The sequence below is a fragment of the Alternaria arborescens genome, assembly GCF_004154835.1.
Source record: "Alternaria arborescens strain FERA 675 chromosome Unknown contig_8, whole genome shotgun sequence".
Classification (NCBI taxonomy): Eukaryota; Fungi; Ascomycota; class Dothideomycetes; order Pleosporales; family Pleosporaceae; genus Alternaria; species Alternaria arborescens.
In genome coordinates, this window is record NW_021167863.1 from 171,047 (window position 1) to 195,708 (window position 24,662).

General features: G+C 52.0%; 8 protein-coding genes across 8 annotated transcripts; 5 read left to right on the forward strand and 3 right to left on the reverse strand.

Moving 5' to 3' along the window:
* Positions 1–5,350: 5,350 nt before the first annotated feature.
* Positions 5,351–5,551, forward strand: AA0111_g4255 (hypothetical protein; the record flags this gene model as incomplete). The annotated part of the gene is made up of 1 exon (XM_028650234.1): positions 5,351–5,551. One exon carries the CDS (start codon positions 5,351–5,353, stop codon positions 5,549–5,551), a length of 201 nt encoding a protein of 66 aa, XP_028507989.1.
* A 1,361-nt stretch (positions 5,552–6,912) lies between these two features.
* Positions 6,913–9,099, forward strand: AA0111_g4256 (hypothetical protein; the record flags this gene model as incomplete). Its single annotated transcript, XM_028650235.1, has 1 exon — positions 6,913–9,099. The coding sequence occupies one exon, from the start codon at positions 6,913–6,915 to the stop codon at positions 9,097–9,099; it is 2,187 nt and encodes a 728-aa protein (XP_028508150.1).
* A 1,452-nt stretch (positions 9,100–10,551) lies between these two features.
* On the reverse strand, positions 10,552–11,559 carry AA0111_g4257 (hypothetical protein; the record flags this gene model as incomplete). The annotated part of the gene is made up of 1 exon (XM_028650236.1): positions 10,552–11,559. The coding sequence occupies one exon, from the start codon at positions 11,557–11,559 to the stop codon at positions 10,552–10,554; it is 1,008 nt and encodes a 335-aa protein (XP_028507871.1).
* Positions 11,560–12,511: 952 nt separating this feature from the next.
* AA0111_g4258 (hypothetical protein) lies at positions 12,512–14,340 on the forward strand (the record flags this gene model as incomplete). The annotated part of the gene is made up of 6 exons (XM_028650237.1): positions 12,512–12,675; positions 12,824–12,837; positions 12,885–13,289; positions 13,542–13,982; positions 14,044–14,165; positions 14,218–14,340. The coding sequence occupies 6 exons, from the start codon at positions 12,512–12,514 to the stop codon at positions 14,338–14,340; spliced, it is 1,269 nt and encodes a 422-aa protein (XP_028508154.1).
* Positions 14,341–15,050: 710 nt separating this feature from the next.
* On the forward strand, positions 15,051–15,910 carry AA0111_g4259 (hypothetical protein; the record flags this gene model as incomplete). Its single annotated transcript, XM_028650238.1, has 2 exons — positions 15,051–15,420; positions 15,486–15,910. The coding sequence occupies 2 exons, from the start codon at positions 15,051–15,053 to the stop codon at positions 15,908–15,910; spliced, it is 795 nt and encodes a 264-aa protein (XP_028508153.1).
* A 1,122-nt stretch (positions 15,911–17,032) lies between these two features.
* On the reverse strand, positions 17,033–18,166 carry AA0111_g4260 (hypothetical protein; the record flags this gene model as incomplete). Its single annotated transcript, XM_028650240.1, has 1 exon — positions 17,033–18,166. The coding sequence occupies one exon, from the start codon at positions 18,164–18,166 to the stop codon at positions 17,033–17,035; it is 1,134 nt and encodes a 377-aa protein (XP_028507917.1).
* A 663-nt stretch (positions 18,167–18,829) lies between these two features.
* AA0111_g4261 (hypothetical protein) lies at positions 18,830–20,343 on the reverse strand (the record flags this gene model as incomplete). Its single annotated transcript, XM_028650241.1, has 3 exons — positions 18,830–19,275; positions 19,331–19,956; positions 20,012–20,343. 3 exons carry the CDS (start codon positions 20,341–20,343, stop codon positions 18,830–18,832), a joined length of 1,404 nt encoding a protein of 467 aa, XP_028507918.1.
* Positions 20,344–20,925: 582 nt separating this feature from the next.
* AA0111_g4262 (hypothetical protein) lies at positions 20,926–23,285 on the forward strand (the record flags this gene model as incomplete). Its single annotated transcript, XM_028650242.1, has 2 exons — positions 20,926–21,265; positions 21,316–23,285. 2 exons carry the CDS (start codon positions 20,926–20,928, stop codon positions 23,283–23,285), a joined length of 2,310 nt encoding a protein of 769 aa, XP_028507915.1.
* Between the last annotated feature and the right edge of the window lie 1,377 nt (positions 23,286–24,662).

A 24,662-nucleotide genomic window follows, 5' to 3' on the forward strand; every position in this document is an offset into this window, starting at 1 on the left:
ATGCTCAACCCCGCAGTCACTCAAACCACGGAGTATTGGTCCTGATGTCATTGGGGGCCACAGCTGAGGCATCTTTGGATTTAGCCTTGCAATCATATCGATTTTAAAGTTCCAAGGTTGTTTTCGTTCCTGCATGTCTCCAACGAGGACGTGAGGAGATGCTTGTCGGTCGTGAGCCGCTTGTCATCTACAGTAGACGGCATACCGTTAGCGTTACATTGATCAGGCTGGTCATACGTCTTGACCACGGGGCGGTTCCATGGCCTCGGCACGCATTAGAATGTGTATGTGACCACTCTAAGAGCAGTGAAGTCCAGATTGACTGTAGGAACGCCGATGCTAACGCTCTCGGTACGTGCAAGACTGGGTCTCTGTATGGCTGTAGGAATCTACCAAATGCGATACACCATGCCATAGGGTTACGTATCCCTCCGTGAGCCATACATCGAACCTCACTAGTCAGAGAGTGGGCAGGCGTTGTGCGTCGGCCTGTCCCAATGTAGTAATTTACGAACACGAAGAAAAGCGCGCCTCCGTTTGCCTGCTAATACAAACAACTTGGTACAATTAGTTAGCTTTTAGTAAGCTAAGACGAGCAACAAATGTAAATTTTAATAAAGTACCTATTAGAGGAGTACCTCTAGCAAGTGATGTGACATCTCTGATAGACAAGTAATGCCTATTATGGGGTTTGGACCACGACCATAGGGGCTTCTTCTGGTCTTACTTAGATACCAATGACCAGCTTCCCGAGGTCAGCCATTACATATTATACGGTAACTAAAAGATTACCAGGTATGTCCTCCAAAGCTTCCACTCGTTATGGATTCTCTGATCAAGTGCGTAATTCTCGCAGCGTACCTAGGTACTGTTTCCGCGCGAAGATTACGAATTTGGCAGGTCGTAGCGTCGCCTACATGTAACTTCCATATATTACGAACTATCCGTGGGTATTGATTAGGGTCTCTTTACTGACTGTAGTACGCCAATCTGATAAAAACCCAATACGGTGTTGCAATACGCTCGCGCGAGGGAGATAACCATGCCAATGCTATCCACAAAGGTGCCTATGTAGAACGGTAGCTGTTCTACCACAAAAGCTCTTTTGCCCTGCGTGCTTAGGCAGATACCTACATGCACTATGCTACATCCCCAACCCGGCATTTTACTTGTTCTTTCAGCTTGAACTTGCGAGTAGTGGCACACAGGAAGGTTGACGGAGAGGTTGTGTTTTTATCAGCAGGCTGCCCAGGTTACGATGTGCGCCAAAATCATGCCAGCCAAAGGCTTGCCGAGAAGTGTGTGAGATATCGAAAGACACCCAAGCGAAAACAACAAGAAGGTCATCTCACAGCAGAGCAATGGTACGTTCACTCAGCCGGCAAGATACGAGGTGCTCCAGTGCTGTTCTAGTTGCAAGTTACTCGTCGATCACTAGAATAGCCCAGGGTAACATAATTATGCACACGTTGTGCAATACGGCTCAATGCACACCGGAATTTCGGCTCCTTGCGGACCCTCCCTATCGAATCAGAGTCATTGTGCCTCTGCCTGACCCACACAACGTAGAATTTCGCCGTTACCGCCTACCGTTCCACATTATCCAGTCCAGCTTTTCGATTCTTTACGGCTCTTTACGTCATGATTGGCCCGGCAACGCCTGGTGCGAGACTAGAACACTAGCGTCTTTCAGAGCTTTCCAGAGTCTATATAAACTGGCCTTCCTCCTGCCCTTCGTTTATTCGGCAGCTCTCTTTGCCTTTTGGCTTAGATCAAGTGTAGTATCTGTTCTTTTCAGTTTAATCTCTGAAACTGGTCTACGGACCAATTCAAGATTATTCTTATTTTTGAAACCAGCTGGCAAGTCACTGGGCTTGCTCATACTTGTCGGCACAGTGTCGCTCCTATCCGCACTATCGGGAGCCGACGCGAACCTACCTTTTTCATTAAGTCTTCTGGCTTAGCCCAGTCGCTTGAGGAAGAAGATGTAATCTTGGTGTCTGAACGTTGTTTTCGAATATGGGGCGGCCCTGCCGTGATGTCGGATCTGTGCGTCCATGGTGGGGCAACGCTGAACGGAACCTTGAGTGCACCACATACTAGGGAAAATCAAACAGGTATAGAAATAAGCAGCCCTACTACCGAGGTAGTCCCTGACAAAAGAGCTTAAAAAGAAGACTTAGAAGCCTATAATACTATCAATCTTTATATGTCTACAAATATCCTAATACGCTTTGATGTATTGGGAAATAGTACTACCTGCATATGCTCTAAAGAGATATTTAGATTTCATCTTTGATAGAGTGAATGCTTGCCACAAAGCTCTCTTTACTGCACATTACACTTACCACCAATCACTCTAGAAGTACTCACCGACATGCTAGTAGAAAGGCAAGCAAGAGACAGGATACCTAGGTAACGTATTTGCCTACCTACTTGTTGTGGCTCGTGACAAGTGTGCCTATTACCTAGGCACTATTTGTCTGGATACGAATCGCATATCCAAGATGGAAACTATATCTCCATCCATCATCATGTGCAAATGATTGAGAGTGCTGCAAGTAGTACAGGCGTTCAGAGCTCCAGAGGTCCTCTTTTAGCACACCACTGACTAACAGGTTTCTTCTTCGTAGATGACACTGATCAACCACGGAAAGCCCACAACTGCTGGCGCCAATCGTCTAGCACCTGCCTCGTCTACCAGTCATGGGGGTACGCGTGAGTTTCAAGGGATATTGACCTCTTACTGTCCAAGCATTTACCTGCTACAAGTACTTTCAACGAAATCTTTCTTGCTTTGTTTCATAGCCCAAATTCTTCGACTGCAGGAAGGTTTTACTCTCTTGTCTACATAAGCAGCATGAAGCGGCCTTGTTAAGATTCAAGTACGCTGTACGGTACCAGCATGTGCAACCCGATGACGGAAAGCCGTATCAAAACGTGCCCGGTCGCAAACTCAAATCAGTTTCATCACTTTAAGCAATCTCATCTTCGACGCAAGCCAAGCTCTCCACCTCTCAATTACAAACATACAATCCATCTCTACCATTGTCGTAGCCTTCGGGCCTCTCGCCTCGCAAGTCACAGCCACGATCGCCTTGGGCAACAATGCCAATAACATCTGCAAATTAACAGCCTCGATAGATTCTCCTCGACGAACGTGTTGACAATCAGCAGTAATGTGGATCTACAGTGACAACTCATGTAGTAGCGTTGTCATCCCCAGCTCACCTGTTAATGTATGGAACGGTTTCAATTGCAAGTACTGTCTTTCTACTGACAACTCCAATCGCGGATGCACAGTACGTTTTGCTAATGGTCCTATATACGTAGATATAGTCAGGGGTTACGGAACAGACACATGATGAATTGACAATAATGATGGATCATTCACCCATAAACGTGCTCGCATTAGCCCTCCTTCCAACACGGATTGCGGCGTTCAGCTCACTTGAAAGCGCTAAGCGTGAGCCCCCCGTCTGAAGGCCAGATAGGCATCTTACTAGTCAATTATTACCCCGAACTACGATAAATACAGTCTCTACACTTGCCTTTCTTTGGATTGTAACTTTCCTTTGACGCAATTGTCTCTAGTGTTGAACCAGACATCATTATCATCATCATTTCGCGATAAAGTACTCAGATACACACAACTACTGCGCAGCACCTAACCATGGTCAAGTTCGCACGGATGTGTGACAGTAGATCTAAAACGCAACTTTGTGCGATTTGTTTGAAATTGCGTTATCCTGACCGGTGTGCTATGATGTAGCGGCATTGAGGAAAATGATGGCAGTGAGGCATTCCGTGGTGCGACTGTAGAAAACGATGGACAAAAGTCTTACTCTTTGATCACAAGCACCAAATGCACAGCAGCAGTAGTTCACTAAAGCAACAACAGAATCAGTAATTTCGTAGCTGAACGTGATACTGAAACCTCGGTGCTAGATATTCTTCTCCCATGTTATGTTATCGATTACGGTGGCTTATATTTTCTTTTCCTTGAGCAAAAAAGAACCCGGGCAAGGATGGCGCGCATACGCGGGCAAAGGCAGGTCGGCGCAAGTGTCTGAATGGAAACGGGCAGCATTAGGGACAAGAGTCTAATGTACACTCTTAGACCTGTATGTCACTGGAGGAAGATATCTTGTGTATGGACTCTGGGCCGTACGTTTGCGTGATACTGGTCGAGACGACTCTCGACACATTGGTGATAGTGCCTTGCAGTGGAAAAGACGGTACGAAAAAATGGCAGGCTTTGCGAAGCGGAACCAAGTAGGACGTATCTGTGGACTACCCAATCTAGCACCTCGTGTTCAACGTCATAAGCTCAGCAACTGCGTGACTCACTGTCAGTGCTCCGTGAAACAAGTTGACTTCATGAAGCAATCTTAACAAAACAATCGGCTCGTACCATGACTTCAAGATTGCAATGTAGACTTTACCTCGAAGCGCACCTTGGGATGTTGACCTCGTCATCGACCCCGCACATTAGCCATTAAGCCGGTGGAAGACCCAGACTCCATCTACTAGAAGCAGTAGAAGTTGTAACATCGTGGATACCTGCACCCCTCATACCCACTATATCTTGGCACTTTAATGCCTTGAACAGCCTGAGGCACGAAAAGAACAGGTGAAGTTGGAGTCGCAGATGTGCCTAGGTAGCCGTTGGGATAGCCTGGTAGGGCTGACGTTTCGTTTCAAGCAAGCGATGGTTTCGAATCACGGCACGATCCGCCAATGCAGATTGATGAAGACGGGCCATGTAAGAAGTTTGATAAGAAGGCTTAGTATGGGCTGTTGATGCGGGCGACGGGTTTGTAATCCGAGTAGATGGGTATGATGTGATGGGATACGGGCGAGAGAAGGAATGGAGGAGAATGCATGTTTCATGTGGCGCTGCGGGGCAGAAGCGTGCGGCATTCATTCTGAGATGGTATACAGAAGTCGCGAAAACATGCGGCCGCAGTCAGTGGTGCTTGCCTCGAGGACAACGTGTAGTAGAGAGCCCGTTCCGCGGATGCTGCTAGGCATATCAACTGGTAGGCGTCAGACTACGATTGTCGTTTCCTTCTCTGGACTTTCTTTTAGCACTTGATCGCGCTCGCACATTTCACAGTTGGGCATTGTGTGCGCCGCTTTGTGTTTGACAACTTTCATGTTCAGCTTCAGCAATATTGCTTCATTTACTTCCCACGCCTCGGCACAAGACAAGCCTCAACAATGACATTGCGGACGGGTGGCCAGCCACACGCAACATCGACACAGACGAGAGAAACGAACCGGAAACAGTTGAACGATGGGACCTCATTTCCGAGAGATCAGTCGACGTTCGTCGAGAGTCGAGAACATGCTCGTGTCGCTCGTTTCGAGGGCACAAGCTTTTGCAGGGACTAGGCGGGGAAGCTCATCAATCTTACGAGCCGGTCGCCAGTTCCACGTCAGTCCAGCGTCGTACATGCTGTGGACACGGTACTGGAATCCCGGCGGTGAGGACCAAATTCATTGTGTTGAAGGCATTCAGGCAAATGGAAGACTTGCGACAGACTGAGACGGAGGAAGTAGTCGCGATTACTGATTCGAACGTGATTGTGGCTGTGTATTATGCGGAAATGCACTGACAGCGGTGGCATGTCTCAAGTGCACATGGCATGGGCGTGGCCTTGCTATACGCCGAAGCAGGACAGACGAGCGCGGCCCGCCGAAGAAAGAATATGTGGCACAATGGCTTGACGTTTGGCGGACCGTTGAAGTCGATACGACTTGACGAAGGATCGCGATGTCGACTAGAAGCTTCAGAATGCGATAGCCTAGATTGCGCGTCGACGATTCAGGCTCCACGGCGATGAAGTCACATCGGGGCTCTTTGTGCAGAGATGTGAAGCGGCAGGCCCAAGTCGCGCGTCGCACCATGGCCCACGCTTGGACAAAGACGGCCAATACACCATGGAACGCTCCACCGCTCCCTTATCCACGCCTATCGACAAGCGTCTCCGCAAACACGAGAACGCGCTCAACACGAGCTGATGTCGTCTGTGGCACAGTGTCTCTCCTGTCGCACCGTGTGCTGGCAGTGGGGAATGGGCCGAATCTCACTCATGCTCGCGCAAGTCCAATTTTGTCTCGCCCAGCAGCGTAGTCTGCGCTGAATCTCGGCACGGTTGTGTGCTCACCGACAGCGCGCATCTGCCAGGTACCCGCTCCTGTCGATGCTTCTAGCAGGGAGGATCTGCGGCATGGTCGCTTTCTATTTTGGCCAAGCGCCATGAAACGCAATCTATGGGGACGGCCGGCAAGCAGAGAGATGGATTCACAAGGTTATGCGAGGGCCATCCCAGCGCACATGGCCAGCGCGACGGGGGGGGGCGAGCAGGTAAATCATCGTGACCTCTTTCAGCGGCTTCGTCGGCTGCGAAAACGACGGCAAAATCAAGGCTCACCTCTCAAAGACGACAGCTCGCGACCGGCGTATTCCCCAGCGGCTGCCATGCATCGAGGTTGCTCGTTGGCCCTCCTGACTGGCTAGCTTCATGCATTCCCCTGAAGTTGTTCCTGGCTAGCGACGCCGCTGACTGGCCCCTGCCGCCGGTTGTTCCTGAACGAAATTAACACCCGCCAGGGGCCGACCATCTTGGGCGCATCTGTGCTGCCGTTAGCAGCCACCCAGGTGCTTAGACCGCTTCCTGCAACTGTCAGCCAGAGCCTTCATATACCGCCCTCCCTCGCTGTGTTTTTTTCTCCTCACCCAAGGCAACTTTTCCTTACCACACTCGCTATACACTGTCTTCGGACATCACATTCTTTGAACATCCAGTCACTCTTTCCTGGATCATCAACGTTTCGCCTGGACCTTCGAATTACCTCGTCAATACCCATTCAGTTTTAAGAGCTAGGATTTTTTGAATTTTCATCATGATGAAGCTTACCGTTGCCTTCTTGGCCGCTCTCGCTGCCGCCGATGCCGCTGAGGCTCGCAGCCATCGCCAGGCCCGTCGCCAATACGGTGCCACCGACTCCTACGGTGGAGGAAACAGCTACGGTGGTGGCAACAGCTACGGCTCCAACAACGGCGGATACGGCGCCCAGCCCCCTGCTGGATCCAGCTCTGCCGTGCCCGTTGTCAGCTCTGCTACTCCCATCGTCAGCTCTGCCGTCCCGGTCGTTAGCTCTGCTACTCCCGTAGAGACCCCCGAGGCCTCCACCTCCGCAACCCCCGTTGTCTCCTCGGTCCCATACGTCCAGACCTCTTCCCCAGCTTTCGAGACTTCCAGCACCCCTGCTGATGCCACCTACACTCCTTCCACCTCTGCTGGTGGCTACGGAGCCGTCCCCCCTGCCGGTGGTGCCAGCTCCAGCTCTCCCGTCCCTGAGGCTGCTACCAGCTCTGCTGCCAGCTCTGGTTACCCAGTTGGTGGCGGCTACGGAGGTGTCCCCTCTTCTGCCGTCCCTGAGGCTGCTACCTCCAGCTCTGCTGTCATCCCCACCATCAGCTCCACCGCTGCTGCCAGCTCCGCCTACGGAACTGGCTACTCCGCCGTTGTCCCCTCTGGCGCCAGCTCCAGCTCCGTTCCAGGTGTTAGCATGAGCTCCGCTATTCCCTCCGGCTCTTACCCCGTCGGTGGCGGTTACGGTGGCGTCCCATCTTCCGCTGTCCCCGAGGCTGCCACCAGCAGCTCCGTCGTTCCCGGCGTCAGCATGAGCTCCGCTATCCCCTCCGGCTCTTACCCCGTCGGTGGCGGCTACGGTGGTGTTCCCTCCTCAGTCGTCCCTGAGGCTGCCACCAGCAGCATGGCCGGAACTGGCTACCCTCTCTACCCCACTGGCACTGGATCCCGCCCCGCTGGTGTCTCTTCCACCCCTGTCAGCGACATGGTGACCTCCACCATCTACAGCACTCAGATCTTCACCAAGACTGCCTGCCCCCCTACCGTCACTGACTGCCCGGCTCACTCCACCGAGCTCGTCACCAGCGTTGTTGCCGTCGGCACCACTGTCTGCCCCGAGGGTGAACTTCCCCAGGCCCCCCCCACCGCCGGTGTGACCAGCTCCTACCCCGTCTCTGAGGTCGTCCAGACCTACACCGAGACCCTCGTCTACACTGTCGGTGTTGGCTCGACTGCTCACCCAGTCACCACTGAGGTTACCTCCACCTCCACCTCTACCCAGTACTCCACTGTCGTCATCACTGTCGGCAAGCCCACTCCTACTGGTGAGGTTCCCTCTGAGGCCACTGGCCCCGCTGGCGGCGAGAACTCCTACCCCACTGGCCCTGCTGGTGGCGAGTCTGCCTACCCCGAGGGCGGTGAGGATGTCACTTCCACCATCAAGTCTACCTCCACCTCCACCAAGTACGTCACCGTCAAGCCCACTCCCACTGGTGAGGGTGACGTTCCCGCCGACTCCGAGTCCAACCCCTCTGGACCCGCTGGTGGCAACGGTGCTTACCCCACTGGCCCTGCTGGTGGTGAGAACGCCTACCCTACCGGCCCTGCCGGTGGTAACGCCACTCCTTCCGTTCCTGCTGGAAGCGAGGGTGGTGAGGACTGCGCTGCTCCCGTCACTGTCACCGTAACTGCCAAGGAGACTGTCACTGTTACCAAGGGTGGTGACTACCCTGCTGCTACCCCCGAGACCCCCGCTCCTGAGGTTCCCTCTGAGCAGACTGCTTCCTCCGGCATGCCCTCTGTTCCTACTGGCATGTACCCCGTCCCCGGTAACGGCACCAACCCCTACCCTGCTGGCCCAACTGGCTTCAAGACCTCCACCAAGCCTGCTTACCCCACTGGCACCGGTGCCGTTCCCGTTCCCAGCAGCGCCACCTCTGTCCTCCCCAGCTTCTCTTTCGTCTCTGAGGTAGCCACCCCTACCGGCGAGACTGCTATCCCCTCTTCCACCGTCCCTGCCGGTGCTGAGTCCAGCGCTGCCTACCCCGTTGGTGGTGGCTACGGCGGTGCCTCCTCCGCTCCTGCCTCCTCCAAGACCCCTGAGGCTGCCGTCTCTTCCTCCACCGAGGCTTACACTCCTCCTGCCGCCACCCCTACCCCTGACAACAGCTACGGCTCTGGCAGCGGTTACGGTTCCGGCTACGGCACCTACTAAGCGCTGAAGTGCATTTCTTGTAGATGACCTTCGCGTTTGTTTGTGAATATTTGGTAGGATCGCTTGATCCGCATTCTCGCATGTCTTGTCTGTCTACTGTACCAAGTTCCCTCAGGCAGGGGCAGAGCGTTGGGTGGTTTCCTTTGTGATGGATTGTTCACGTAAAATTTTGGATTAGGCAGTTGATATGTACATTGGACAATATATTGACTGTCTACTCTCAAAACCACTCTTCGAGAACGCTATGCTTGTTGGACTGGTATCTGGATCCGGACGGTGCAATGTTTGATGATACTCGACTTTTTCATAGACCTTTCCTTTGTTGTGGTTATCAAATGACCAGGCGTTAACTAGTTTTCTTCAAATTCAATTTCTGCGACTTACTCATGCCTTGCCTTGTCTTTGTGATATTATCTTGGCCACTTTCGACAACTAGTCTCCCACCCAAGACAAAGCTGGGTCCACCGCGATACAAACTTAATCTTCAAGCTCTGTGACTGTACCTGCATATCACCCAAACGCTATCCTTGCACATGGTCGTACCAAAGCTTGCACCTTGTCGTGCCATGGTTGCAGTAGCACAAGTACAACGTTTAATCAACTAACCTGCAGCCAACCGATACCTTGTCTCCGGGTCGCGCAACCACGCAGGAGAACCAGCCCCGTACTTCTAACTCCGCCACCTCTTAGAATCGCTTGAACTTACCGCTGCGCAGGCTGAATTACTACAGCACAGCTAACTTGCTTTGACATTCCAGCAAACCTTTTCCACCGATGTCCAAGATCTGTTGGATAGAGGACGTGCGTTGTTGTTGTTGATCTTTGGTGGCTCGAGCACATTCCAGTCTTGTAGATCTATAGTGCATTCTTGATATCAATACTTGCTGTCCGGGATGCCTCGTCGTGAGAATAGTGGTATCCGTGGACGCGTCATTCATCTCGTATTTGACTTCGGACGAACCGCAAATAACTACTGACCAGATGGGCGGGATTAGTCTTGCCGAAGAAGTCCGTATGTCGTGATTGTGTTGACGTAGTTGGGAGAGATGTGGAGCTGCAGCGACTCGATTTACGAGGCGAGCGGATGCAGGTACGTGTTCAGGTCAGCATGATGGGTTTGTTGCTTATGCGATGGCCGAAGGAGTGGGGCTTGTTGGGGGAGTCTCGCCGCGTCAGTGGTGGCCGATCACTATTTGTGCTATTCTTGAAGGTTGGTAATTTCCAAGATGGGCTGGTCGAAGCCGAAGCCGGGACATGGGCATAAGCGAGAAAAGCAAGGAAAGCGAGAGAATGTATCGATCAGAATACACAAAACATGTGGTGTATAATGCACGTTGTGGAGTCAGTGTTGAGCTGAACCTTGTGCCTGCTACTACCGGGTATCAGTATCCTAAACGCCAAATGCACTTGTCTGCTCGATGATTCCGTCCTTGTGCCGCAAAGTCTCTCAGACTAGTAGTCATCCTCGAAATCGTAACCGCCCCTTGTCCTACCTTGACCCAGGTGTTGCCGCACCCAGTATTGGTTATAGGTTGAGTAGTCTCGTTCGCCACTGAGGCCGAGTTGGCCTGCGACGTTGACGTAGCCGTCCTCGTTTCTCTCCAAATTCATGGTATCGACATCACCCAGCTTGCCTTGGAAGTCTATATCGGCCTCCCATTTGGCGCGACAGTATGGACAGGTCGCTTTGCCCTTTGATACGGCGATCCAATTCTGCATGCAAGCCTTGTGCACGTTGTTTCCACAGCTGGACTTGCAGTATACAATGGCCTCGTTCTTGCCGAGCTCATCGTAACAAATAGGGCATTCGCCCTCGATAGGCTTGCGATTCCCGACCTGGCCTTCTTGTTCGGTGCCGTTCTTGCCGTCGATCTCCACACCTGGAATGGGTGGCGCGTTTTTGATGACTTCGCGCAGCTCAGCGCTGATGAGGGCCAGTTGGTATGCCACCTCCTCCCGTGCTTTCAACACACGTAGCATGACATAGATAATGTGCTTGCATTGATTGCCCTTCTTCGCGTGTGGACAGTCACAGCTTGGGACGAGACCGATCGAGACCGTGTAGACATTTCCCGTTGACCCTGCCACAATAACCTTCTCCTCAGGCACATCATCGCTTCCGCAGCGGTCGCGCGAAAGGACTGTCAGACGCTGGGTTAGAGCTCTTTCCTTTATAACAATATAGCTTTGGGGCGCCTTCTTGCGAAAGACCCTCGCACGCTTCTCTTCGGTAGGCGCATCAGCATCGCGCTTGCCTCTCTTGCTGGGGAGAATCTTCTTTGGAGAATCCCCGGTAAGGTCGATCACTTCAGGAGCGCTTTCGATCTTTTTGGCTTTTCGCGGCGTAGACTGGTAATTGAAGGACGCATCGTCATTGTCGTCGCCGTCATGGTCGGCATATGCCGTACTCTTGCGCTTGCGTCTCGCCCGTGTCGGCGGGAGGCCCAGGTCGGATTCCATGGCGCGCGAGGAGCGAAGATATTGTCGCAAGGCGAATGAGATGACACAGGTGTGACGGTCGGATGCAATTGTGGGGACAATGGGTTGCGGGGAGCGATGGGGAAAGTGGCAATTCGCGCTTTGCCCGCGAACGCACGTGATGACGTATTTTACTCCTCCATGGTCATTCAATCAGGGAGGCTTCTCCCCCGCCTCATCCTCTACCATTACACCTACATCCCTAGTGATGATTTTATGGTACCATAAGATTCAGATGCTTACCGGCATGATACATCCTATGCATGATGCCACGCATGTAGCCCCGGATCGTAGACCGACAAGGTTCCATTGTTGTATCTCCATTGTATCACCATCTCTCTTTCCCCACGGCTTCTCAGATAACCTGCATTCGCAAATGGTTCTTTGGACGGCGGCGAATCGTGCCCCAAGCTTGGGTGTCATCCCCTTGCTACCCGATGTCAAGCCTGTATAATCAGTGGCAGGATCTCACCATATCCCTCGTATAGTCATGAACCAAGTATGTGGCAGCATCTGCTTGATTCAGATACGCCTTTTGAGTCTTCTATCTTATGGAGATTCGCGGTAGAATGGAGGATCCTATCATACTTGATAACGTGCTTTGCAATTTGGACACGAATGTGGTCCGCTTCGTTCCAATCTTGGAATCAAACAGACTTTCTCCGTGTCTCCCGACCCGAAGGAGCTTGCAAACACGCCTACATCTACAGCAGTCAAACGTAGAATCATGCTGTGGTACGGCTAGCTAGCACAAATGAGCGGTTCCTATCGATCTCCAATATCTATTTCGCATAGCAGTCTTCAACTAGCCGCCATAATTGCGTCTTACGAGGGACCGGTCACAGATCTCAGTACACATGGAACAACGAGCTAGACAAGCTTCCTAACCATAACATCTACGCATCTACGGAGATAGGCTCTGCAAAACGAAGCCATGGCCAAGCACACCAACAAGAGCACGATGCAAAAAGAGCATGCTATTCGGCCTCAATTGACATCATCAGCAGATCTTGGAGGCCAAGTTGCACCAGCAGTAGAAGATAACACCTTCGGTAACGAGGAAAGCGCTGAGATACAGTATAAGACTTGTAAATGGTGGTAAGTGCTCAAGCCTTGCGCTCCTGCTGTTTATAGTGCTTTGAAACGGAAGCTGTCAAGTTGTTGCTGCTTTCCCACATAAGACATGCCTTTGCTTGGTGTATGTGACAACTCTATCTGTGAGCTACAGCTGACTTCACACTTCTAGGAATATTGGTGCTCGTAAGCCTCTCATTTCTCGATTCATGTATCTCACTGACGTAGTCTAGTGATGCTTGCAGAGAACGTTTCCTTAGGCGTCCTTGCCCTTCCACAAGCTCTCGCAATCCTCGGTCTCGTCCTTGGCCTCCTTTGCATATGCTTCCTGGGCATCATTGCTACATACACAGGCTATTTGATTGATGAATTCAAGCTGGCTCATCCATCCGTAACCTGTTACGCTGACTGCGGTATGTTGATTGGAGGCCCCATAGGTCGCGAGGTGCTTGCCGTTGGGCAGGAACTAGTCTTGATCTTTATCATGGGCGCGCATATCTTGACATTCGGCGTCGCGTTGAACGCAATGACAGACCATGGCGCTTGCACGATCATCTTCAATGTTATCGGCTTGATCATCTCTTTTCTATTTGGATTACCAAGAACATTCAAGAACATTAGTTATTTTAGCTACTTCTGTGGGTTGGGATTTCGGTCACTGGACGTGGCCCCGTTAGCTAATGACCTCAGCTTGTAGTTCTGTAATCATAGCAGTTACGACAACTATGATCGCCGTCAGTATCCAGAAACCGGACACGGGCAACATCGTCGCCGTATGACCCGACGTAACATTGGTGAAGGGTCTAGCGCCGGTCATGAACATCGTCTTGGCCTTCAGTATGCTCTCTCCTGTGTCTGTCCTTGCAGCAACTCATACTGATCTCGCATAGCCGGCCACGTCGCTTTCTTTTCGTTCCAGTCTGAACTCGAGGATCCTCGCGACTTCCGCAAAGCCCTCATTCTTGAACAAGGTATCGCAGTTACCTTCTACATGCTCATTTCCGTCATTATATACTATCACGCTGGACCTTCGGTTGCCTCACCCGCCCTTGGTTCCGCATCCCCACTGGTCAGTAAGGTATGCTTCGGTATTGCGCTACCTATAATCATCGTCGCAGGCGTTGTGAATGGGTCTGTGGCAACCAAGTATATCTACTTTCGTGTATGGAAGGGCACGAGTGTAGCTCACGCCAACAGTTGGCTCAGTTTGGGAAGCTGGAGTGCTATTTGCACAGGCGCGTGGCTGATAAGTTGCATCTTGGCAGAAGCAGTGCCAAACTTCGCCCTTCTTCTGAGCCTGATGGGCGCGTTGTTTGGAAGCTGGTTTAACTGTGAGTCACTACTGACACGACCTGGGAGGATGAAGATAGGGGTGTTAGCTGACGCGTGCAGATGCACTTCCTCCGTTGATGTGGCTGTGGCACAACAGGAAGAACCGTAAGCTGTTTTCTTCCAAGTCGCAAACGGCTTTTACAATGCTGAACCTTTTTATCGTGATTCTAGGCGTACTTATTGTAGGTCGCGTTCCTTGATTGTCTCTGGATGATTACTGACTCGTCGTGACAGTTTGGGCTTGGTATGTGGTCTTCTGGATGGGCGTTGAACTACGGATCGGGCAGCAAGGTATTCTCTTGTGAGAATAACTGGCATCCTGTTAGTTGGGTAGTAGGAGGTACAGAAGACGCATAGATTATAACGCGATAGATGGAGCGCAAGCGTCGACAGCATAGTCCCTCGAGGTCGTGCTAATTTAGGGTTGTTGATGGGCGTGGGGGAAGAGCCGAAGGTTCAAGCTGTAGATGTCATAAGCAGACTTATGCATTGTATGGACGAGTAGTTCTGAGCGCAGTTTGATATCAGATGCAAACCCACTGGGAGGCCGTGGGATTGGGGAACGGAAGCTATGACGCGCCCGGGACACGCGCAACCGAGCGTTGTGCATGTCACGACTCCTCACTTCATCAGCCAATAACAAGCCTACCTATCCCCAGTGCCCGTCCGAAACAAGCTGTTCCCGAAGAAACGACGCAGGCTCAGGTAATCTGGCTAATATGGATATGGACAGAAACGCCAAGTGAGGAGGCTGGACGACCTGGCTCCGCTCGGCCTCACCACCATGCTTACCCTATTTCCGTTGACTAGACGACGCGCTCAAAGTACTTGGTGATTCGGGCTGAGGATTTATTACCGCGAATTGGTGGCTGTTGATTCTGCGAGGTTGTATTACTGACCGCTGGTTTTGTACTCTTACCCTTAGCCAACCGTCCTACCCTGCTTTCCACGAACGTTCAAGCGTCAGATCCCGACCTTTTCGCTGCCCAATTCCCCCCTGATCGAGTTTGATCCTCTCTTGCGACACCAACTCGGCCGCGATATCATCTCGCGACTCCAATCTCAACATGCCAGTCGAGCTTCGTAAGCGCAAAGAAGCGCCCCCAGCGCCAGTGCGCGCGGCCAAGAAGAAGGCACCTGCTAAGGACAAGAAGCCTGAAGAGGAGAAAACGGTCGTCGAAAAGGTCCAGGAAGCCGTCACAGAGCAGGTTGAAGCTGTCAAGGAAGCTGTTGTCGGTAAGAGCAACGGCAAGTCTACGGCGGCGGCGGCGCCTGCGAAGAGCGGCCCACCCAAAGTCGGCGACAAGATGGACCTCGCCTCCTTCGGCGGAGAGATTGAGACAAATGATGGAGACAAGACGACACTTGCGAAGCTTGTCGAGGAGAGCAAGGGCGGCGTTGTACTATTTACCTACCCCAAGGCTTCGACACCAGGATGTAAGTCGCACACCCCTGACAGCCCCCTCCATTTCGCCGACTGGTTCTAATGCGTACGATTGCAGGCACAAAACAAGCTTGCCTCTTCCGTGACTCCTACGATCCCCTCACCGCAACCGGATACTCCATCTACGGTCTCTCCGCTGATAGCCCCAAGGCCAACACAACCTTCAAGACCAAGCAGAAGCTCCCCTACACCCTGCTTTGCGATCCCTCACAGAGCCTCATCTCGGCTATTGGATTCAAGAAGCCACCGAAGAGCACCACGCGTGGTGTCTTTGTTGTTGACAAGGAGGGCAAGGTACTTGCCGCTGAGCCTGGTGGCCCAGCAGCTACCGTCGATGTCGTAAGGGACCTTGTGGGCAACAAGGAGGGCGTGCCGAGTAAAGAAGACGCCGAAAAGGCTGAGAAGAAGGAAGACCACGAGATGGCGGAGACGGCTGATGAGGTCGCTGATAGTGCGGCCAAGGTGGATAGCAACGAGGCTTGATAGAGGTCCTGTAAAAAGCGTACGCAGCACACAAACCTTCTCTTCATCCTTGTCCTGGGGTTGGCGTCATCAGAGCTTAGGAAAAGCATTTGGTATTGCTACATCGAATACATTTCCAGGTTTTGGTACATGTTGACTATTGTTCGAACTTCCAACTCTAAACTCATCAAAAACCCTGCTGTCAGGATGAAGGCTATCATTATCGCAGATTTGTACCTGAGGGCTCTTACAAGAGCTTTTTTTTTGGAGGCACGAACACATTATCACTACCGGCACTGACATTGCATGGTGCTTCAGAGTCAGTGAGTTTCAAGGTACGGTGCTGACAGATGCATACATATGTATACATGTACAAACAAAACCGGTCTTCAGGCCCTTGAGCCCGGTTCCTTCGTGTTTCGCACAAGACACTCCTTACCTAGGTAATGATGGTGTGGGCTGGTTCATTGCATGACAAACCTAGCCTCAGGGTTGGAAAATACATAGGGCACTTTTTTTAAGGTAAAGCGCTCGATGATTACAGGTACACCCTGGGCGATCGCAAAGACTTTTTGCGAGAAGAGCTATTAGGCCATATCCATTCTATGTGGTCTCTGAGGAGGCAAATTACTTGCAACAATACAGATGAGGCACTCACCGGTGCGGAGGTTTTATTTACACCATTCGGTATCAAGTTCAAGCGGCGTCAGATTTGGTCCTCAGATGATGCTTATACATCGAGAAAGACAAATAGACAAATATTGACTTTTGGCCTCACGCACTCAACTTCCAGAAAACTCATAAAACTACTTACTGGATCCAGTCTTGCAGGAAGACTGGACGTGATGGAGCCAGTGTGACTTCGATGTGTATGAATCCCTCATGTCAGAACCTTCAACATCCACACAGACCGGTATGAACAAGAAAAACATAAGGCGTAATACAGAAAAAAAGAACCTGCAACTCAATCTGCAGAGAAAGCGCGCACTCCAAGGCATATTTCAGAACAAGCCAAGCGAGGCCTAGAGGCTAACACGAAACGACATTACACCAGGAACAGAGAAAGGGCACATTCAACATCGAACACAGACGTGTAATTAAACAACTATGAGAAATTGATTATTGGGTACCAAAGTACAAACTCTACTCTCTACCAGGTCGATACGGTATATACGCATCCCCAACCTCTGGTATCACAGGTGTACTATCAAGCTCAATGGGCGCAATAGGTTTTCTCGGTACCCTGGCCAACCCAGCAAGTTCTGTTGCTTCAACTCCGCTCTCTGGACTCACTGGACTAGAAGATTGTTGTGCAGATGTCCCAGTGACCTTCAGACGCTCGGCCTCTACAGCATCCATTTCCACATTCCATTCGGGTGTTTCGTGTGGGTGCTGGGACGAGCCAGTGTAGTATGCTGCTGCAGTAGTGCCTTTGGGCATGTCGTGGCGAGTGGATGCTGCTTGGTTGGCTGTGTCGTCGACGGATCGTAACGGGTAGTCGTCTTTCTCGTCTCCTAGGTTCTTCAACGCAATCGCTGCTTTGCCGTTCTTCTTCTTTCTCCTCCACAAAAGAAACATTGCCAACGCTCCGATGATTATGACCAAAGGAATGATTGTGGCTATCGCTGCTATAGCACCAGTCGAGATACCATTGCCACTGTCGCCGCCACTACCTCCTCCTGGACTCTGACTGCTAGTAGCTCCGGTACTGGTAGCCTCTGTGCTCGAAGCTGTTGGGCTGTTCGTGCCCCCAGTATCACTAGGTTGATATCTCAAGTGCAATGCCGTGATACTCGGCGTTGCGGTTGCTGGCCAGGCACCTCCGTCGTACGTTCTCAATTCGTTCTCCTCCGCGTCCGCCTCCCCACATTCAACAACCGGAAACCTGCCACTACCTTCCGGTCTACATCCGTCTCTTCCGTCTGCCTGGAATCCATCGGGACAGCACTGCAGCCCAATTTCCCCATCTATCCATCTATTATCGCTGCCTTCTCCGTTTGCTGCTGTTTGTGTGGCGACTGCCGTCCATTTTGCTGGGCATGCGGTAGCAGGCGAGTAGAAAGCGGATGGGGATGGATAGACATTCGATGTCACCCAGGGCATGCAAGCGGTATTTATGCTAAATGGTATCGGGTCGTTATCTTCTTCGGTAAAGACACATGTTTGGCCCCAAGCGACGGCGCCATTGAGGTTGCGGAGAGTTTCGCATGCTTGAGGTGGTGCAGTCGTCCATGCTGTGTCCCAAGCGTGTTGTAGACTTCGTGATGTGGACGTCATTTCGGGAAGAGTACCTGGGCAATCTCCAACTATGCGCGTATGCTGCGCAATAATGTCGCTAGCTACGACAATGAAGCTAGGGATCGATAGGAGAACAGGAACACGAGAATTAACGAAGCACAAGGGATCTCACAGCAATTTCAGGAAACTCCGAAGACTCGCCGTTGGTCGGGGGAATTAAGTACAGTAATGTCAAAGCCCATCATCGGAATACATCACCAGGAACACAGCCTTGCCAGACCCACTTACCGCATTCTGGGTTATCGAGATGTGGAGAGACTTGGATGATTTCATTCGGTGGCAACGGGTCGGCAATTCGTATAACAGGTCGTTGCCTCTGGGCATTCTTGGCGATCTAGCCTTGGGTAGGCTAGATTTGTTGATCTCGTAGACCTAGTGTTTGATATTTGCCTTGGGCATGTAGAGGTTGCGTCGTTGCTGTTGGTGGAGAGCCGTTAGTTTTGAATTTTGGTGGGATGCGAAGGATTTGACATAGCCACGGTATTCATCATCATGCTGCACCAACGACATGGTAGTGGATTTATATTCTATTCTTGAGATTTGCTCTACAACCAGTGGCTGCAAAAGTCTTATTTCCACCGGATTGTTCGGGTATGTTGTATATTCAGTGAATTCAATCTCAAACAAGAAAGAACCCACCAACTAGGCTGGCGCCTTGTAGCCAGCCTCCACCAGACCTTCCTTCAAGCTCTCAATGGCCTTGGTGATATCTGGTCGGTTTGGGTCGGTTACACTGACACCCATGTGTCCGAATCGAATGTACTTGGTTGCGATCTCCTTGTGCAGACCACCAGCAAAGATGACGCCCTTCTTCAAGAGGTTGGGCAGAACATCCGGAGGTGTCATACCCTCGGGTAGGTAAATAGCAGTCATGCCGGTGGCCTGGTTCTCTGGCTTGGAAGCAAGCTGCTTCAGACCGAGATCTGCCACAGCCTTCTTGACCTTTTGTGACGCAGCCTTGTGTGCGGCCCAGTAGTCTTCAACAGGTCGGGAGAGAATCTGCTTGAGCGCCGTGTCGAGCGCGTGAATCAGTTGTGGGGACGGCGTAGCGAAGTAGGATGCCTTCTTTGCTTCATAGTTTTGCATGACTGTAACTGTGTTAGTTTCCTGCATCGGCTCGCGGGGAAAATCAAGGTGACTTACTTGGTAGCCAGTTCTTCCATGACCCAAAGTAAGAAGTTGGACGCGTCTTCCTCGCCTCGAATCTCTCAATCGCACGACCTGATACCATCATGATGCTCAGACCAGCTGGGCAGCCGATGCCCTTTTGTGAAGCTGTAATTACAGCATCGAGCTTCCACTCGTCAAAGCGGATCTCTTCAGAGCCAACACTGCAGACACCGTCGACGACGACCAATGTCTCAGGACTGACTCTGTGAACCAGCTCGCTCAATGCCTTGATCTCACTGAGCACACCAGTTGAAGTGTCGACGTGTGTAACGGTCAGGATCTTGTAGTCTTTTTCCTTCAGCGCCTTCTCGACTTCATCGAGTTGCGGTCGATCGCCAATGGGCGCCTTGAGCTGTGTGGCCTTGACACCGTAGGTTTCGAAGCAGTCGGCGAACGAGTCGGCGAAGTAGCCAGTATGTAGGACAAGCACTTCATCGCCAGGCTCTACCAAATTGGCCGCTACCTGATCCCAGCCGAGTGTACCAGAGCCGGAGATGACGAAGGGTTGCGCGGCCGGGTCGCTGGTGAGGAATAGCTTGCGTAGATTTCCAAGGACTTGGCTGAAGGTGTTTACAAAGGGTTGGCCGACATGCGATTCACTGGAGACGGTCAGTACTGATGAAGATGATGCACACAGTACTCTGGACATGTTACCTGTAATGGCTCATAGACGAGAGGACGGCATCGTCAAACTCAATGGGCCCAGGAATGAGCAGCGCAGGGTGTGGTGCTTGGCTCGACATGTTCTTGGGTGGTTCCGGCGCAAGCTTCTTGACTTCCTCTACTTCCCTCTTGAATTCTTGCTTGGCTTCCTTGAGCTTGGCTGGTTCGACTTTATCGGGAAGTATGCGATTGCCTTGTTCGTCCTCGATGCGGGCGGTGCGTTCAGTGGAGAAGGGAGTGTTCAATTCGAGGAAGGGCTTGGAGTCTATATGCTTGGAGATCTGTTTCAGTCGGGAGCCAGCCCGAGAACGAGGTGACGACATGCTTGGGCGGGGTTGAAGGCGGCTGTTCACGGCAAGGAGACGCAACCGCGGGGCTGCAAACATCCGGTCTTCGGAGGCGAGCGCGATGGATGAATATGGCTGTGATGGACACGTTCAGTATTGCGTTATGCCAATTGCGACCATGTGCGATTGGCTTGTTGGTATCTAGGAGACAAGGACGCGCCAGAGAAAAGAAATGAGTTATTTGTAGTAACGAGAGACGTGACGGAGTTTGGCGATGCAATTGGTAAAATAAGGAGTCTATCAATCGCCGCTCCAAAATTACGGGATAAAAAGACGCTCCTACACGCACGGATGCGGACCCGGGTTTCTGAATCGTGGGGTGCTACGACGGTTCCGCGACGCGGGCGCGTGCTGGTGAACTTGCGCGTGTCACGTGGGTGCGAGAAACGCCTGGCGCGAGCTTTACTCGGCAAGGGTGTTTGTTGATGCTGCACGAGAGTGGAGACCAAAACACTCGAGCGTCAACACCACACCAGCCCGCTCTCGAATGCATCCTAGCAGCGCATACGCAACCCGACACAGTCATACAACACAGCCCAGTTGACATTGACAACGACAATGCGTGTCACACGCGCCCGCGCCCAGCAGGCCAGCGATGATACGCCGGACGCGACCGAGCGTGTGCCCTTGGAACAAATCTCGTCCAATGCGTCGCCCAAACATGCCCACTACGAACAAGAGGATCTGCCTCCGAAAACACCCGCCAAAACCCCGGCGAAGACTCCAGGGCGGAAGACCAAAGGAAAAGGCCGTGCCCAAAAGGGAAAGAAGGGCAGAGCAGCTGAGGAGGAGGAAGAAGAGGAGCAGACCGGAGCCGCACATGAAGAGGAACAAGCCGCAGATGAAGCGCCCACGGACAAGGCGACTGGCGACCAAGTTTCCAACAACGCTCCCGACGGTGAGTGCGCAGCCGCCCTACGCCAGCGAACACAGGCTAATCATGTATAGGAGCCACTCAAGTCCCCACAAACGATGAACGACCCGTGACTCCACCACCCACAGTGCGACGAACACGCCGACAGCTAGCTATGCTGCAAGAGGAAGCAAAACAGGCGCAGCTCAGTGCCCAGTCACAAGAGCCAGAGCCTGTAGCAGAAGTGCCTGCGACGATAGAAAAGACTCTAGACGAACACAAGGCTGTGGATACATCTTCTGAAGATACAACGGCGGGGGCGGAACAGGTCCAGGCTGAGAGCCTGTCAGAAGAGCCCATACAAGGAGCTCAATTGCCAGCTGCAGCAGAGGCTGTAGAAGAAACACAAAAAGTGCCAATAGAAGAAGAAACGCCTCAGGAGGTGACTGAGACGGTAGAAGCAACACATGCTGCGCCGGTGCCGCAAATTGAGGAGCCTCAAAGCGAGGAGCCCGTCGTCGAAGCAACAGTGACTGAAGCAATATCCGAAAATCAATCGCCCGTGTCTGAAGCTGAACCCCCCGCACCCTCCGTTCAAGTAAGTTCAGAACCTGAACCCAAGACGCTCGCAGCCGAGAGGCCCAGCGAAGACGCTGTGACACCACTCAAAAGCCATACTTCAAGTCGACGAACATCGCGAAGCCCGTCAAAATCACCAATGCGTTTGGAAGAGTCTTTCGAAGCCATCGATGCGCTTGAGGAAGCGCTCGAGAATGTCACGTCCGTCACTCGATTCGACCATGCGAATGAAGTCATGTCGCCTCAGAAAGCAGAGTTTCCCAAGACAGCTACCACGCAGATCATGCGGTCCAAGACACCCATCAAAGCGCCAGTGCCCACACAAGCTCCCGCTGCGAAGATATCCAGAACACCGAGTGTTGCTGCGCCTAAGAGCATGAAGCCAGTCAAGTCTTCGATAGCTCGCGCGTCTAGTGTCCGCACAGCACCTGGTAAAGACGGTAGAGTAGGTTCTACAGAGACCGTAGATTATCTTGCCTTAAAACGCCGGCCAATCAGCATGTCATTTCCCACACCTGCGCCACCACCAAAGGGTCGCGCACCTACAAAGCCTACTTTCCAGCTGTCAAGCAACGATACGGTCGCCAGATTGAAGGCCCAAAAGGAGGATAGACAAAAGAGGGAGGCAGAGGGCGGAGTTTCCAAAATACGGCCCGTCAGCATGCCTCCTCCACCAAAATCTACCAAGCCTCTCACCAAGCCAGCTTTCCAACTCCCTGGCGAAAGAATTGCTGAGAAACTCAAGGCACAGAAGGAGGAGCGGCAAAGGAGAGAAGCTGAAGTACCTCAGCAACAAGCACCAAAGCAGCGTCCTGTCAGCATCAGCATGGCTCCTCACGCCAAGTCGACGAAAGCACCAACAAAGGCCACTTTCGAGCTCCCCGGCTCAGCCGTTGCAGAAAAGTTAAGAATAAAGAGGGAAGAGCGCTTAAAGCGCATGGAAGAAGCGGAAGCAGCAAAGAAAGAAGCCGCCCTCAAGGCACGACAGGCACCAGTCCGGAAGCCAGTGGCCGTCCCTATCAGACAGCAACCAGGCATTACCATTGCGCCACCACAACCACAGATCCAACGGGTGTCTTCACTTGCAAGCAAGCACAGCAGCACGTCTCTCTCGCAACCAGGCGTCACTATTGCGCCACCGCAACCACAGCAAGAGTCTCAGCGTTCTTCTTCTCTGGCTAGCAAGCGCAGTAGTATGTCTCTCTCGCAACCACTGTCTCAGTCACGTTCTACGTCGACGTCTTCGGCAAACCGCAATAGTGTCATCGTTCCTAAGGCTGTTGTCACACCTGTTGATGCTGCGCAACAGAAGCTGAAGGGCAGAGAGGTCTTCAATCGTGATCGCATGGAGAAGGAAGCGCGGGAACGTGAGAGGAAGGAGAAAGAAGAAGCTGCCAAACGGGCACGAGCGGAGGCAGCTGAGCGTGGGAGGATTGCCAGTAGGGAGTGGGCTGAGAGACAAAGGAAGAAGATGATGGGTGCTTGAGTGTATTGCGAGCTGTGTTTTGTTTTTGCACCAAAGTCTTCTCGTTCAAGGACCATATTTAGTGTCTCGGGTACATGAGGTACTGATATACCCATTAGGTCTTCTCTTACTTCTACTAGGGTTGGTCTGGTGTCTGGTGTTATACTGTCATCACCTCGTCTTCCCATGGTCGACTGGAGGTTTGTTTTGGTCGTTGGTACGGCGATTCATCTGACCTTTTTTTACATTTAGGCTCGGTGCCTGCTTATCTGGGAAAGTATCATCGTTAGCCTTCTGGTTTGTCCCATCACCTTATGACTCAAGTTTGCAACCTCAAATCCTCGTCTTGATTACTTGACCTGTTTCCGGTGAAAGCGCGAACAAGCCTTAGCTGACGATGGGGCTCTGCAACAGCCTCGAGGAATATCCCACTCTATTGCGGCGCTTGGCTCGGCACATGGGCATTCGCATCTGCATCTTGCTCTTTGGGTTTTGTTTTAGCGGCAGTGAGTCGGGCCTTACCATCCCACGCGATATTAGCAGCAAAATTACTTTCAAGTTTCTTGTGATTGGAATCTGGCGTCGATGCATCATCACTACACAATGATGCATGCGTCCCATATTACTATCGTTGGGCATGGCTCACTGCCACGCATGCTGCCCGATGCTCTGGTATGAAGTGGAGCCTCCTTCCTTCCTTAGGTGTATACCACAATCAGGTGTCGCAACGAGCGTTTCTTCTTTAGCGTCATCGAATCGATCACTGGGGAAATTAGACATGTCTCTTCGGGACAACGTGGGATTGTCAAAAGAAAAAAGAGGATTCGTTGCGGGAACAACTGCCGTGACAGATGAGCTGACTCGGCACGCTTCTGATGTGGGTCTTTTCCGCGCAGGGCAATCAGGCACATCACAAATGAGTGATGATGCCAACGGGATCGGCCTGTCCGAGAGTAAGGTAGTGTTGTGCGCTCCCTTCGTCCTGACATCCGCGTGGGTTGAAGCGGCTCTTTCAGCCGCACCGTTGCTGTCCAGTGTCTCCAGAAAGTGAAAGAGAATATGGGAGACGTTACAACCTAATGAAATCACTAGCTCTTGCGAATGCAGCTCTGTGAGTTAAGAGACTTTCAGATAGTTGGTACTTGCCAACTGCACTGATACCACAAGGCAAACCTTGACATATTGAGATCTGATCGTGTCGGCGCGTACCGAGCAACCCCACAGAAGAAAGCTAGACGCCGCCGGATCTTGTAAGTACGAGTCAAGCATGTTCCTCGCCGCGTATCATCCCACGGCCCTTTGTGAGTTTTTTTGTGTGACGCCATCGTGCGCTTTGCGAATGCCCAACGTCGAGTCAGTAATTTTACTAAGCCAAGCTTGGCCGAAATATACCTGCAG